Source organism: Loxodonta africana, chromosome 19 (genome assembly GCF_030014295.1).
Source record: "Loxodonta africana isolate mLoxAfr1 chromosome 19, mLoxAfr1.hap2, whole genome shotgun sequence".
In the NCBI taxonomy this organism is placed as follows: Eukaryota; Metazoa; Chordata; class Mammalia; order Proboscidea; family Elephantidae; genus Loxodonta; species Loxodonta africana.
Window position 1 is genome coordinate 48,431,256 of NC_087360.1, and position 13,882 is coordinate 48,445,137.

General features: G+C 37.1%; 1 protein-coding gene across 2 annotated transcripts in view; it reads right to left on the reverse strand.

Annotated features, from left to right (window-relative positions):
- The window catches only part of CDCA2 (cell division cycle associated 2), a 44,745-nt gene that overhangs the window by 21,186 nt on the left and 9,677 nt on the right, over positions 1-13,882 (reverse strand). For both annotated transcript variants that reach the window (XM_010592362.3, XM_010592361.3), the window contains exons 5-9: positions 8,267-8,420; positions 6,788-6,999; positions 5,800-5,881; positions 2,343-2,569; positions 35-119 (exon numbers count right to left, since the gene is read on the reverse strand). In XM_010592362.3, coding sequence (XP_010590664.1) covers positions 35-119; positions 2,343-2,569; positions 5,800-5,881; positions 6,788-6,999; positions 8,267-8,420 — 760 coding nt within the window. The remainder of the gene's footprint in view (positions 1-34; positions 120-2,342; positions 2,570-5,799; positions 5,882-6,787; positions 7,000-8,266; positions 8,421-13,882) is intronic.

Below are 13,882 nucleotides of genomic sequence, written 5' to 3' on the forward strand. Positions count from 1 at the left end.
AACTCAGGCTTAAAAACTAACATGAATTTCTCACCTGCTTTTTGTTCTTTGCAATCGTTTCTAAGATTTGAGATGAAGCTTGGATGAGTCCCATCATCACAGAGGTTGTCACAGTGCTCCTAACAACGTAATTAACAATATATACATCAATAGATATATACATACTTATTCATTAAAAAGGAGCCCTGGTGGCATAGTAGTAAAGAGCTCGGCTGCTAACCAAAAGGTCAGCAGTTCAAATCCATCAGTGCTCCTTGGAAACCCTATGGGGCAGTTCTACTCTGTCCTATACGTTCGCTGTAAGTCAGAATCGACTCGATGGCAGTGGGTTTGTTTTTTTTTTTGGGTATTCATTAAGAATGCCAATTTTGATTTTCTCCCCCAAGGGCAGATATTACAGTATTAGAAATTACCTTTACTTTCATAATTATTCCGGCTTAAAAGACTATGATATTAGCCATAAACAAGAAGTAGGTTAACTATATTAAAAGAACAGAAATCCATAAATGTGACCTAGAATTCGTTCCCTCATCAACTGATCTGGCAAACGAAGTTAAGGAAAATGTAAGTAAGTAGAATTATAGTGCATGATAATATGGTGCCAGATCAGGTAAACTATGTACGTGGTATGAGGTATATAAGAACTGAACTAAAACAAGAAAAAAACCAAATAGGTAAATGGTATCATAGAGGGTTTTGTCTTTTAAAAAGATGGAAACTACTCCTTTTCTAAGTATATTTAAACCTCCTGTTATATTCCTATATTCTTCAGGAAGGAACAAGAAAAGAAGGTAGCATTTGTCCCTCTGTGCTCCTCCAATGGGAGGTTATAGAATTGGCAAATTTGTAAGGAAGAGATAGTGTAAATCCTGCAGAAAAAGTCAGGGCAGCCCAAACACCTGGCCTGTGGAGTGCAGCAGGAGAGAGCACAGTTGTGGACTGGATCAAAGTTACTTTTTTACTATCACCTACTTGTCCAACTCCAACCTAAACCCCCGAGCAGCTTGCCCTCAATTCGTTTTCTCCATCACACCCACTGCAAGAACAGTGCCTTCTCTAAGAAGCAGTCTTGCTCCAAAAAAAATCTTAATCATCTATCTCCCAAGTCAGTTCACTTTCCTGTCCAGGAAAATGCACACGCCAATATTTGTGAGATAAGCTAACTTATAAAAAACAAAGTTCATGTTTATTTTTAATTAAAACAGCCATGAAAGTTGACAAATAACTACAGTTTTGTACACCTACAAATTTTGGCTAGCTTAGTAAAAAGATATTGGTTTCACCTGATTCTAGCGGCAAGCCTTGATGTTTGCTCTGTGATATCTGCTATGTACTACTGTTAACCAATAAGAGTTGTATGCATCATTAAGATGATGTCTTTGAGGCGAGAGCCTAACAAACAAGATATGAATGAATAGTGCTGTGTGTTTTAGAGATCCAAGACAGCTCTCTAACCAGAAAAATCGCTAACTCATTTACAGCAACTACCATTCATTACCCATATAGATGGAAGATAATGGCTTCTGAAACAAATCTGTAGGCATAGTTATATGTGAAAATTTTTACAGATTAAAAAAAGAAATTGTACTTTTGATAAGGCAGGCATTGGTGCTAGTTTTATATATTTTCCCATTTGCTCAAATTACCCTGTAATTACTAATATTATCTTTTTATAGATGAGGCAACTGGGGCACAAAGGGGATAAATAATGTACCCAGCTACTAAATTTCAGAGGTAGAATTTGAGAACAGGGACTTTGACTCAGAACTCGTACTCTTAACTTTTCAAGTATTGTATAGTCTGTCACGGATTTTAACATGAGACCTATCTGGGTACATTTAAAAACCTACAAACCTAAGTTTACATACGATGAGGTTAATAACTTTCTTGGAGGACCACTGCTAGGAATAAATGTGCTAATGTACATAATATACACCAGAACTGTCAAACAGAAAGCACTCAATAAATGCCAGTTAGTTCCGTCAATTTACTCTTTTCTTATACTGAGTTTAGAGAAAGGAGCATGTCTGAAAAAAAGGTGTTTCTAAAACTAAATATTCTGGGTAGAAATAGATAACAGATCAACACATTAATAATTATAAGCCCTTTATAAACTATAGTCTACTTATATTAAATACTGCATACTACATAAGCATACCGAGTTAGAACAGAACAAAAAGAAATAATCTCAGTCTTATAAATGAAAAAAGGGAAGAAAAAATGCAGATGAGACATTTACTTTTACATCAGTTTGACATATTGCATAACATTTTAGAGGTACTGCTCTGATGCAAAATGGACTTCTATTCAATTTGCTTTAGGAAATGTAGCTCTATACCTACCTGTAAGCTTTCTGGAAACAACCTAACAGAGGGTTTTTTCAGAACTGAACGAAGTGCAAAGGTCTCAGAGGATGCAATGTCCTTCTTGCATACTGAAGTAACTGGTGACCTGACGTCAGGAGCTGTGTCTGTGTTCACTGCTTCCCTCAGTCTGTCCTCCAACGGCTTTTTCTGTGAAACAGCACCACATGATCCTTTGCCCTCTACATGGTCAGCAAGCTTGATTCCTTCAAAATAAACATGTAATCATGAGAGGCGAAGGGTCTTCAAATCAGTTAGTTCTAGATTAAAACATCACGTATTTGCAGTGATGACAATATGCTATTAAGAAATTCAACCCTAATGAATCCTGCTTAGAGAGCACCACCTAGGATTTTATCTGGAAAAATAAACAGAAGACAGAGAAATGACATTGATCACATTTTTTCATTCAAATCTGATTATTCAGAGGAATTTTTGGCTCCTATGGAAATATGGGTGAGAGATTACAAGAAGACATGCAGGAATCAGCTATAAACAGTTGGTCTGCCCCTAGTCATATGAAGCTTGTTACACCATGAAACTAACCTGAGCTAAGCACTGAATCATGACTAGTTTTATTGCTGGAGTCAAAGACATCTCAGTATGCAAGGACGAGAAGTGGTGAGGAAAAAGAATATCAAATCAAAAAATTCACATATTCTATGTGCCCAAATATAAGACAGGGTTTTCCCACAAGGGAACACTGTCTTCTGAATGAGTGATTCATTTAACAAGTGTGTATCTGCTACCTATTATTTGACAGACACTCTCCTAAGTGCTGGAGATTCGACAGTGAACAAAACAGACAAAGCCCCACGTCTTTCTCCAACAAACAGACAATATAAAACATAATACCAGAAAGGGCAGAAAAGGAGGGAGGTAGCTGTGGCTATCAAAGGGTAGCACAAAGGATCCTTCTGATGGAACACTCTATATCCCGACTATGGTGTGATCACCTAAATCTACATATGTGATAAAACTGCATGGAATTTAATACTCAAATAAACTAATGCATGTAAGCCTGGTAAAATCTGGGAAAAAAATCAATGGACTATATACCAATGTCAATTTTCTGCTTGTGATACTGTACTATAGTTACGTTTCTACTGGAGGAAATTGGGTGAAGAAAATTATCTGGGTCTCTATGTTACTTCTTACAACTGCACATGAATCTACAATTACTTCAAAATAAAAAGTTAAATTATATATATATATATATATACACATAAAAAAAGAAAAAAACCATTGCCATTGAGTTGATTCCAACTCATACATACCCTATAAGACAGAGAAGAACTGTGCTACAGGGTTTTCAGGGAACAGGAGTTGGATTCAAACTACTGATCTTTTGGTTAGCAGTCAAGCACTTAACCACTGTGCCATCAGGGCTCCAGTTTATATATAAACACACACACATAATGCAACTAGTATTAAGTACTATTAAGGAAAATAATGCAGGGATAAGGGCATAGGGTATAAGGTAGCCAGGGACAGCTTCCTGATAAACATCTGAATGAAGTAAATAAGCAAGCCATGCAAAAAGAAGCCAAGTACAAAGACCTGAGGCAGGAAGAGGTATAAGGCGAGTGTAGTTGGAAGAGAGCAAAGAAATAAGCTAAGAGATGACTAAGGACTAGATCATGTGAGGCCTAGAAGAAATGGTACAGACTCTTGATATTATTCTAAGTATGATGGGAAGCCAATGAAGGATTTTGAGAAAGGAAGTGACATAGTGTGGCTTACATTTTAAAAGCAGCATTCAGCTATACACAGCTGTCTGCCCCTATTCATATGAAACTTGTTACTTATACCATGAAACCAACCTGAGCTAAGCACTGAATAATAACTAGTTTTATTGCTGGAGTCAGAGACATCTCAGCATGCAAGGGTGAGAAGGGGTGAGGAGACTATAAGGGAGGGTGAGCCAAGGGTAAAAAACCCCGAAGCCAGGGAAATCAAGAGGGTATGCAAATCAATCCAAGCAAGAGATGATGGTAGCCTGGACCACACTGAGAGCAGTGTAGGAAGTGAGAGCTGACTAGACATTTGATAAGTTTTGAAGATGGTGCCAGCAGCATTTGTTAATGAGAATGGAAGTTTAATTTGAAAGGGAGAGGATTCAAGGTAACTCCGAGGATTTTTGGCCCAAGCAATAAGGTGTCATTTACTAAGATGAAGAAAATAGTGATCAGCAGGTTGGGGAAGGAAAAATAAACCAAGATTTGTTTAAGTATGTGAAGTTTGAGATGCTCATTAAACATCCAAATGGAGATCAAGAAAGCAGCTGGGTATTTAAGTCTAGAGTTCAGAGAAGAGGCTGAAGACAAATACTTCAGTTTTGAAGTCAACAGCACTTAAATGGTTATAAGAATGTTGGAATCACTTAGAGAATGCGTGTAGAGAAAAAAAAGGTCCAAGCACCGAACCCAGGGGCATTCAAATGTTTAAAGGTCAGGACAGAAAAGGAACAAGGAAAATACACAAAGAGAAAATAGCCAGTGATAGAAGGGAAAACAGGAAAAGGATGTGCCAAAGCGCAGTGAAGAAAATGTTTTTTACAGGAGGGCATAGTCAACTCTGTCTATAATGCTGCTGAGACATCAAGAGGAGGAATATACTTAAACTAACTACTGGGATGGCAGTGAGGAGGCATTGGTTACCAAGGCCTGTTTGGAGCTGGTTCAACAAAGAATAGGAGGCAAGTAGACAGAGTACAGCCTGCTCTTAAGTGGAGTTTTGCTTCAGAGGAGAGCAATGAAATGGAGTTATGGCTGGAAGGAAATCCTGGGTCAAGGGAAGTTTAAGATGGGTGATAACGCACCATACTGTAGTATGTAAATATGAAAAGTTAACAATTTAGAAAAGCGAGGCAACAATTTGGACACAAGGGTCTGGAAAGGGAGGAAGTGATGGGAATCAGCCCATAATGAAGCGGCTGGTCTTAGATAAGAACACTGAGAATCTACTACAGTAGGAAGAAAAGCAGAGAATACGCTTGTACAGAGATGCAGGAGGGTTTTGTGGTGAGAGGACCAGAAGATTTGCTTCTGACATCTTTCATTTTCTCAGGACCTAAAACTCTCTTCACACACTTACAAACCCCACCCACCCCGCCCCCAAAAAATCATGGGTAGTGTTTCTGTAACAAAATACACCTGTTAACATGTTCATAGGTCCTATTCTTTATGAGATTCTATCAGCTTGAAAATATTTTACTAAATCTTAAGACAGCAGTTTAAAAACAAAAATGTTCTATCTCATAAGAATTCAGAAATATTTCTACTAGACCATGAGCTCCTAAAAAAGTAGGAAACAGTTTTATTCATTTTAGTTTTCTGAAATTTTAGCATATAGGTACACCCACTATAAATATCTACTGAATGAATGTTTTGATGGGGGAACTGGCACAGGTACTAAGAAAAAACTAAATACTTACCACTTGGAGCCTCTGCGAGATCTGAAAGTGGAAGACACTCTTCAACTAACCACCCAGGCTGTGATAAACCAGGTCCAGATTTCTTGGGGAAGAAAATTAAAGGATAAATTGTGTTATATTTTTTTATTTATAGTATTCTTGATACCTTTCACAATTTGAGTAAAAAAAAAAAAAACAATTTGAGTAAGGATGACCAATTATCTCGGGGAAAAAAATCTGATGTTAAGTCCGTCCATCACTTTCATTATCTAGCTAACCATTATAAAAGTATGCAGAAGTCTAACGAGAGTATTTATTATAATTGTATCCCAAATATCCTGTACAAAACAATTCTCAGTTCCCCAGGAAAAGCTTAAAAGACACATTTTTTGTTGCCTTACTACTTGAAGTCTTTCTACTAAAAAGGTGTTAATGGCTGCCCTGTAAAGATGAAATTGGCAAAATAAAGAAAAGTGGTATAAAATTACTACTCAAACAACAAAAGACATCAATAGCTAGGACAGGAAAAAAACTAACGGCTAGAATAAAAAAAAAAATATTTATTATGCCAGTCCAAATAAGGTCAATAGGACATGTATTGGATCTCTGTAACACAGAAAGTACAGGAAAAAAAGTCCCAACTTTTAAGGGCATTAAGTGCCTCCTCTCACTACTGGAGAAATGGGAAGCTATTCTATCAAGCCAGAACCAAGAGAATGAAGCAGGAAAAGTCAGTTATGGAGAACTAGCTCCCCCAATTTATATTTTAGTGAAGGTCCAGGATCTTCAAAATGAATCATTTTCCTCCAAACTCTGTAAAATTCACACTGGCTATCATCTTAGGTAATCTTGGAAAAATACCCACCAACATGTACATAACTTAAAACCCTACCTACATACAGTATGGCAGTACAAGGTACCATAACTGAAAAGAGGCCCTGGCAATCTTAAAACTGCTGAAGCAGAAAACCAAAGCTCCATTTTCCTATGTTTTAAGTAAGTGAATTACCTCAGAAAGATCTGCAGGTGAAGTCTCAACAGAGCACGTTCTAGCTGTACTGGGAAAAGTATCAGTATTGAACAACTGGAGATCATTTCCTTTTTTTTCAGCATCAGTCAGATTTTCATCAGAGTTGCTCTGATAGGATATTCTCCGACGTTTGGATGGTAGCTTCGCAGAGAAGCCAGACTGCTGCTGGACACTAACACCGTCTTTTTTGACTATATATGCAAAACAAAAATAATATGGGCACAAACGTTTTCTTTTACAATATCACTTTAAAATTTTGTACATCATAATTTTAGTAAAATTGAGTGCTTGCATCTAAATACTTAAAAATGAAAAGAAAAATCGAGTAATTTTTGTATTCAAAAATAAAATCTTGCCGAAAAGCAAGAAACATGACTACTTAATAAATTATCAGGATTAAGTTTTTCAGACTTCGAAATGTGCAAAATATACTAAAACACATTTGCACTTCCTGTATGGTATTTATCTTTGTATTTTTAAATTTATACTGAAACCTTCTATTTTAAACATTTTAAAGGATGTGGCTATGCTCTCATACTCGTTCTGCTTTGATTGTGTATGATTTTGAATGTGTTTTAGTTCTTCCTATACAAAAATAGATCTTAGTTCTTTACAGAATTACAATAATGATGTCAATAAAATAATGTATTTTAAAATCCAGGTAAAAATTGAAAACTAGGTACATGACTAACTACAAATGAGTACATCCAAATGGGTAATGTCCTCTAGAAGTGGTGCATCTGGTTTGTCTTGACTGACAATGCACTGCACACAGTAGGTCTGAAAAGTGTATCTGAAGATGGAGTCAAGAAGTCGAAACAAAATCACTTGGAATCTTACATCATCTGTTTGGAATCTTAGGAGCGTAAAGAATCAGAGAAATGGTTATGATGACTACAGTAATATCAAGATTTTCTTTAATTCTAATGTTTAAAATGCTTTGTGATTCAAAAATCAAAAGTGGCTATTAAAAAAATACAATCTAAAGGTTATGATAAAAAATGTGGCACACAATTAAAAATCAGATTAGATGTATTTGTTTATAATATCAGGGTTGGGTATTTGGTTTTCATATAAACGCTTGACGATGTAAAAATACTCCTCTAAAAATTAAGGGCTGTAAATTCCAATTTGCTACATGTCCTATTCTAAATCTGAAATGAGGTAATCAGCTCTGACATCCAAAAATCCAAACCTTAATTATGGCCACATGGGAATGCTGGGTCAGGAATGCCAGATACCAGCTTTTTTTCAAGAGAAACCAGGAATCCACATTTTTGTGTGAAACATCCAAAATTTTAAATGTTAGGCTCCATTTAAAAATAAATTGTAGAACTAATTTGCAACCTCTGCTCTGCAACCTTACAGTGTGACATTGTGGAACTAAATCTTTTTTATATCTTAGGAGTTTGTCTGCATAAATACTGAAGTCAAAATTGACGAATTCTTTCTACTCACTACTGAAGTCTGCGGTCTCGAACTCTCTCTCTGCCTCTGAAAATTCAGGGCAGTCAGCCATTTTCTCATTTTCCTTTATGGAGTGAAAAGCTGTCTGGAAGGCAGATATTTGCTCTCTTAATGAATTAACATTTCGATACAGTAGAGGACTGCCCTGTTAAAGTACAGAGACATAGATGGTATTACAAAACAAAGCAAACATAGTTTCTATACTCCGGGCCTATGACCACTGAATTTCAAACCAAAACACATTTCTGAATATTTGGGAGTTAAACAACTCATAAAAACATTCTTTCTACAGGACTTAAGGACTCGCTTTCATAACCTTACAGTCAATTAATTTGAAAGGGAAAGGAAGTTTAGCACAAAAAACACTTAGGAGACGTCTGCCTAAGAGACTATATGGAGACCCTAAGAAAGCACTGAATCCTGAAGATGGGGCAGGAGGAACCTCCCTCTTTGAAGCTTTACCCAAGGTTGTACTAAAAGCATCCAATGAAAGTCATCTGCATGATGCCTTTGTTGTTTGTAAACCTCAGCACACCTAGCTGATCCAAGCTAGCCTTGTTACTCACTCCAGTCCATACAAGCCTTCTTTCCCAGAAGGCCAGAACAAAAGACAGAAGTTTCGTAGTAGCTCAGATATCCACTCTCACATTACCCTTTCTCCTTTGGCTCTCCCCTGCTAAATTTTCCTGATTTCACAGGGCTTGGGGAACCCTTACTTCCTTAGAGCCAAAAGTTAGTCATTCACTTCAAATACAAAGTCAAGTAATTAGGTGGTCAATGTACAGGAACTCTTAGGAAAGACTGAGAAATAAAATTTATACTAGCAAAGATAGAAGTGTCACATAAATGCAAATCATATAAAATTTAAGAGCTGTGTTCACCTATAAAGTAATTACTGATTAGGTTCCCTATCCAGCTTTTTTTCTCCTTTATTATTTAGACCTCAAACATACTGCCACTTACTTGGAGTTTCTGATAATTTTAATGTGTATAATGACAAATAAAATGCTCTGCCCAGTGGATACTGAAATGCTAATGACTATGTGCTTCATCTTCAAAAAGTAAGAAACTATGCAGAGCAACAACTTATTCGGGTAGAATTTCTACTTCCTTTTATTTGAAATGCTATAATCTAACTTGCGAAAATATAAATTATCACTATTACTTTCCATTTACGTGCATATAAAAAAATACATCAACAAGCAAAAGTAAAGTAAAAACATTACCTCTTGTTAAGGTATCAAAGGGAGGGAAATCAGTTAAAATCTTGAAGCCATGTTTGATGATCTGTTCACAAACTTATTACATACATTCATAAAGCAAATTCTCTGTTACATAATAACAGAACATTCTGAATTCAAATGGTTGATGATGTAAACCTTTATGACATAATGACACATGATATTTATAAAAAGCCCCTGGTCAGTTCTTATCTATATGAGATACAGAGAAAAGAATTATCCCAAACTCATAAAATTTACTCTGAATGTTTTTTGTACTCATATTTGAACATGGTAGGGGTAGGTTTGACGACCTAGGAATTTAGAGAACTTTGAAATGTTGCTTAAAACAAATGATAAGATTCCCTAGTCAAACTTGTTTTTTCTCTACTTCCTGATGGAGAACGAGAACAATAAACATACACAAAGTACAAGAAACACTTAAAAAGCCTTTTTAATGCTTTGTTTGAATGAGTCTTGTGAACTGTGTCAGTCAGTCAACAACATTCCTTCCACATATCAAAAACTTCTAGGGGCTGATGCCAGGGAGGCGGGGCAGGGAAACGAAAGGTGGGCAGATTACAGTCTAGAGTAAAAATCTGAAAACATACAGTACTGATTCTTCAAACTATGTGTATGAATAATATCTTTACCTAAATTTTTTAAAACTTGTAGAAAAGTATTTGCAAGAAAAATTTATCCTATTAGACCATGTAATCTACACTGGGTAAGGGATAAGTCAGTAGTGGACAGTGAGAATGTGGCAAGATCAATAGTTTGGAGGTTTCGATGAGATGAAAAGAACTGCTGCTGTGAACTGGAAGGATGAAATGCAGGAAGAACAGGTAATAAGCTAGCAAATGGCCATATGGTGGATGGCTGAGGTAGAGGAGAGAAAAAGGTCACTGGAGCTACAGAAGTCGAGGAACTGAGAAGCCATGATGTTGGGTGGATCATTTATGTGGTTGGTGTGATATTCAAGAATGAAAACAAGATTAGTGGAGGAAAGATAGAGAGCCATTTCCCTTCGATTCTTCCTCTTAAGTGTTTTCTTTCCAAAAAGGGGGAAGTAGAGAAAATAAATGAATTATTTCAGCATATACATTCTTAGGAGCTCACGGGTGGCGTAAACAGTCAAGTACTCAGCTACTAACAGAAAGGTTAGCAGTTTGAACCCAACCAGAGGCACCTTAGAGGAAAGTCCTGGCGATCTGCTTCCGAAAGGTCACAGCCATGAAACCCCATGACCTGCAGTTCTACCTTGTACAAATGGGGTCGCCATGAGTCGGAATCACCCTGACAGCAACTGCTTTATAGGTTCTCATACTTAATAAAAAATAAAATGTTCTACTAGTACTCACTGCAGAACATTTCAGTAAATTAGAAATGTAACTATCTAAAAATGTTTTTTATTCATGTATTCAAAGACTTTGTTGAGAAAGGCAAGAAAAAGGATAAGAACCAATGAAAACAGTAAAGCCATCCAGGGTATTTACAATAGAAGCATGTCTCAGAAGGTCAAAGGATACCACTGATTTGTTAATAAAAACTGCCCAAGTTTAACAGAAAATACCATTTTTCATACAAAGAATTTAAGTCTATATTACAAACCTAGAAAGTATAAAATATAATTTAGAAAATTATAACTAAAATAAAAAAAGAATTACTGTTTACTTATCTAGAAAATTTATTCATAAAAAAATCCCTTTTTTTTTTTTAACAATGCCATATGCTAGAACTGTATATTTGAGTAATTCTTTTAATGAGAGTAAAGTCATATGAAAAAAAGGTATTTGCAACATAACAGGTGGACCTCGCCAGAGGGAATACACAATAATCAGGTCGACGACATCTGTGGAAAGAGATGATGGAAAAGCTCCATATCATTGGTCAGAACAAGACCGAGGGCCAACTGTGGAACAGACCAACAATTGCTCATATGCAAGTTCAAGTGGAAACTGAAGAAAATTAGAACAAGTCCACAAGAGCCAAAGTATGACCTTAAGCATACCCCACCTAAATTTAGAGACCGTCTCAAGAACAGGTTTGACATATTGAACATTAATGACTGAAGACCAGAGTAACTGTGGAATGACATCAAGGACATCATACATGAAGAAAGTCAGAGGTCATTAAGACAGGAGAGAAAGAAAAGACCAAAATGGATGTCAGAAAGACTCGCTCTTGAATGTCAAGTAGCTAAAGTGAAAGGAAAAATTAATGAAGTAAAAGAACTGAATAGAAGATTTCAAAGGGTGGCTGGGGAAGACAAAGTAAAGTATTATAATGACATGTGCAAAAACCTAAAGTTAGAAAACCAAAAGGGAAGAACACGCTTGGTATTTCTCAAGCTGGAAGAATTGAAGAAAAAATTCAAGCTTCAAAATGCAATATTGAAGGATTCTACAGGGAAAACATTAAACAACACATGAAGCACTAAAAGAAAAAGAGTCACTATACCAAAAGAACTGGTCAACGTTCAACCATTTCAGGAGATAGCATATGATCAGGAAGCGGCGATACTGAAGGAAGAAATCCAAGCTGCACTGGAGGCACTGGCAAAAAACAAGGCTCCACGAATTGACAGAATAACAATTGAGATGTTTCCACCAATGGATGCAGTGTTAGAAGTACTCACTTGTCTATGCCAAGAAATTTGGAAGACAGACACCTGGCTAACCAACTGGAAAAAAGGAAGAGATCCATATTTATGCCTACTCCCAAGAAAGGTGATCCAATGTGGAAATTATCAAACAATAATATCACACACAAGCAAAATTTTGCTGAAGATCATTCAAAAGCAGCTGCAGCAGTATTTCAACAGGGAACTGCCAGAAATTCAAGCCAGATTCAGAAGAGGACATGGAATGAGGGATACCATAGATGATGGTGTCACATAGATCCTGGCTGGAAGCAGAGAAAACCAGAAAGATGTTTACCTGTGTTTTATTGACTATGCAAAGGAATTCAATGATGTGAATCATAATAAATTATGGATAACTTTGCGAAGAATGGGAATTCCGGAACACTTAATTGTGCTCATGAGGAACCTGTACATAGATCAAGACGCAGTTGTTCGAATAGAACAAGGGGATAACGTGTGGTTTAAAGTCAGGAAAGGTGTGCATCAGGGTTGTATCCTTTCACCATACCTATTCAACCTGTATGCTAAGCAAATAATCTGAGAAGCTGGACTATATGAAGAAGATACAGGCATCAGGACTGGAGGAAGGCTCATTAACAACTTGTGTTATGCAGATGACACAGCCTTACTTGCTGAAAGTGAAGAGAAATTGAAGCACTTACTGATGAAGATCTAAGACCACGGCCTTCAGTATGGATTACGCCTCAACTTAAAACAAAACTCCTCACAGCTAGACCAATAAGCAACATCATGCTAAACAGAGAAAAGACTGGAGTTGTCAAGGATTTCATTTTGCTTGGATCCACAATCATCAATACCTACGAAGCAACAGTCAAGAAGTCAAAAGACGCATTGCACTGGGCAAATCTGCTACAAAAGGCCTCTTTAAAGTGTTTTAAAGCAAAGAAGTCACCTTGAAGACTAAGGTACACCTGACCCAGGCCATTGTGTTTTCAATCGCCTCATATGCGTGTGAAAGCTGGACGATGAATAAGGAAGACCAAAGAAGTGCTGCCTTTGAATTGCGGTGTTGGCAAAGAATACTGAATATATCATGGACTGCCGAAAGAATGAACAAATCTGTCTTGGAAGAAGTACAACCAAAATGTTCCTTAGAGGCAAGGATGGCGGGATTACATCTCACATACTTTGGACATCTTATCGGGAGGGACCAGTCCCTTGAGAAGGATGTCATGCTTGGTAAAGTAGGGGACCAGCGAAAAAGAGGAAGACCCTCGACAAGATGGATTGAGACAGTGGTTGCAACAATGGGCTCAGGCATGACAGCCATTGTAAGGATGGCGCAGGACCAGGCAGTGTTTCATTCTGTTGTACACAGGGTTGCTATGAGTCTGAACTGACTCGACAGCACCTAACAACAACAACAAATTCATATGATATGCATGTGTGTGTGCATATGTATATCCTTGAGAGAAAATACAACATTAGACATGGAATGTCAACAAAAACTGACTTGGAGGACCAGAGAAAGTTGAAATTCAAAGGGGCTCCTTAGGGCAGTTTGCTAACAAAAACAAGCACCCCTGCTGCTACCTACTACTATTAAGTTGCTGTCAGTCATTTCTGACTCATGGAGATCCTATGTGTTGCAGAGCAGAACAGTGCTCCACAGGGTTTTTATGGCTGTGAACTTCCAAAAGCAGATCGCTGGGCCTTTCTTCCAAGGTGCCTCTGGATGGGTTCGAATCACCAACCTTTAGGTTAACAGTCGAGTGCTTAACC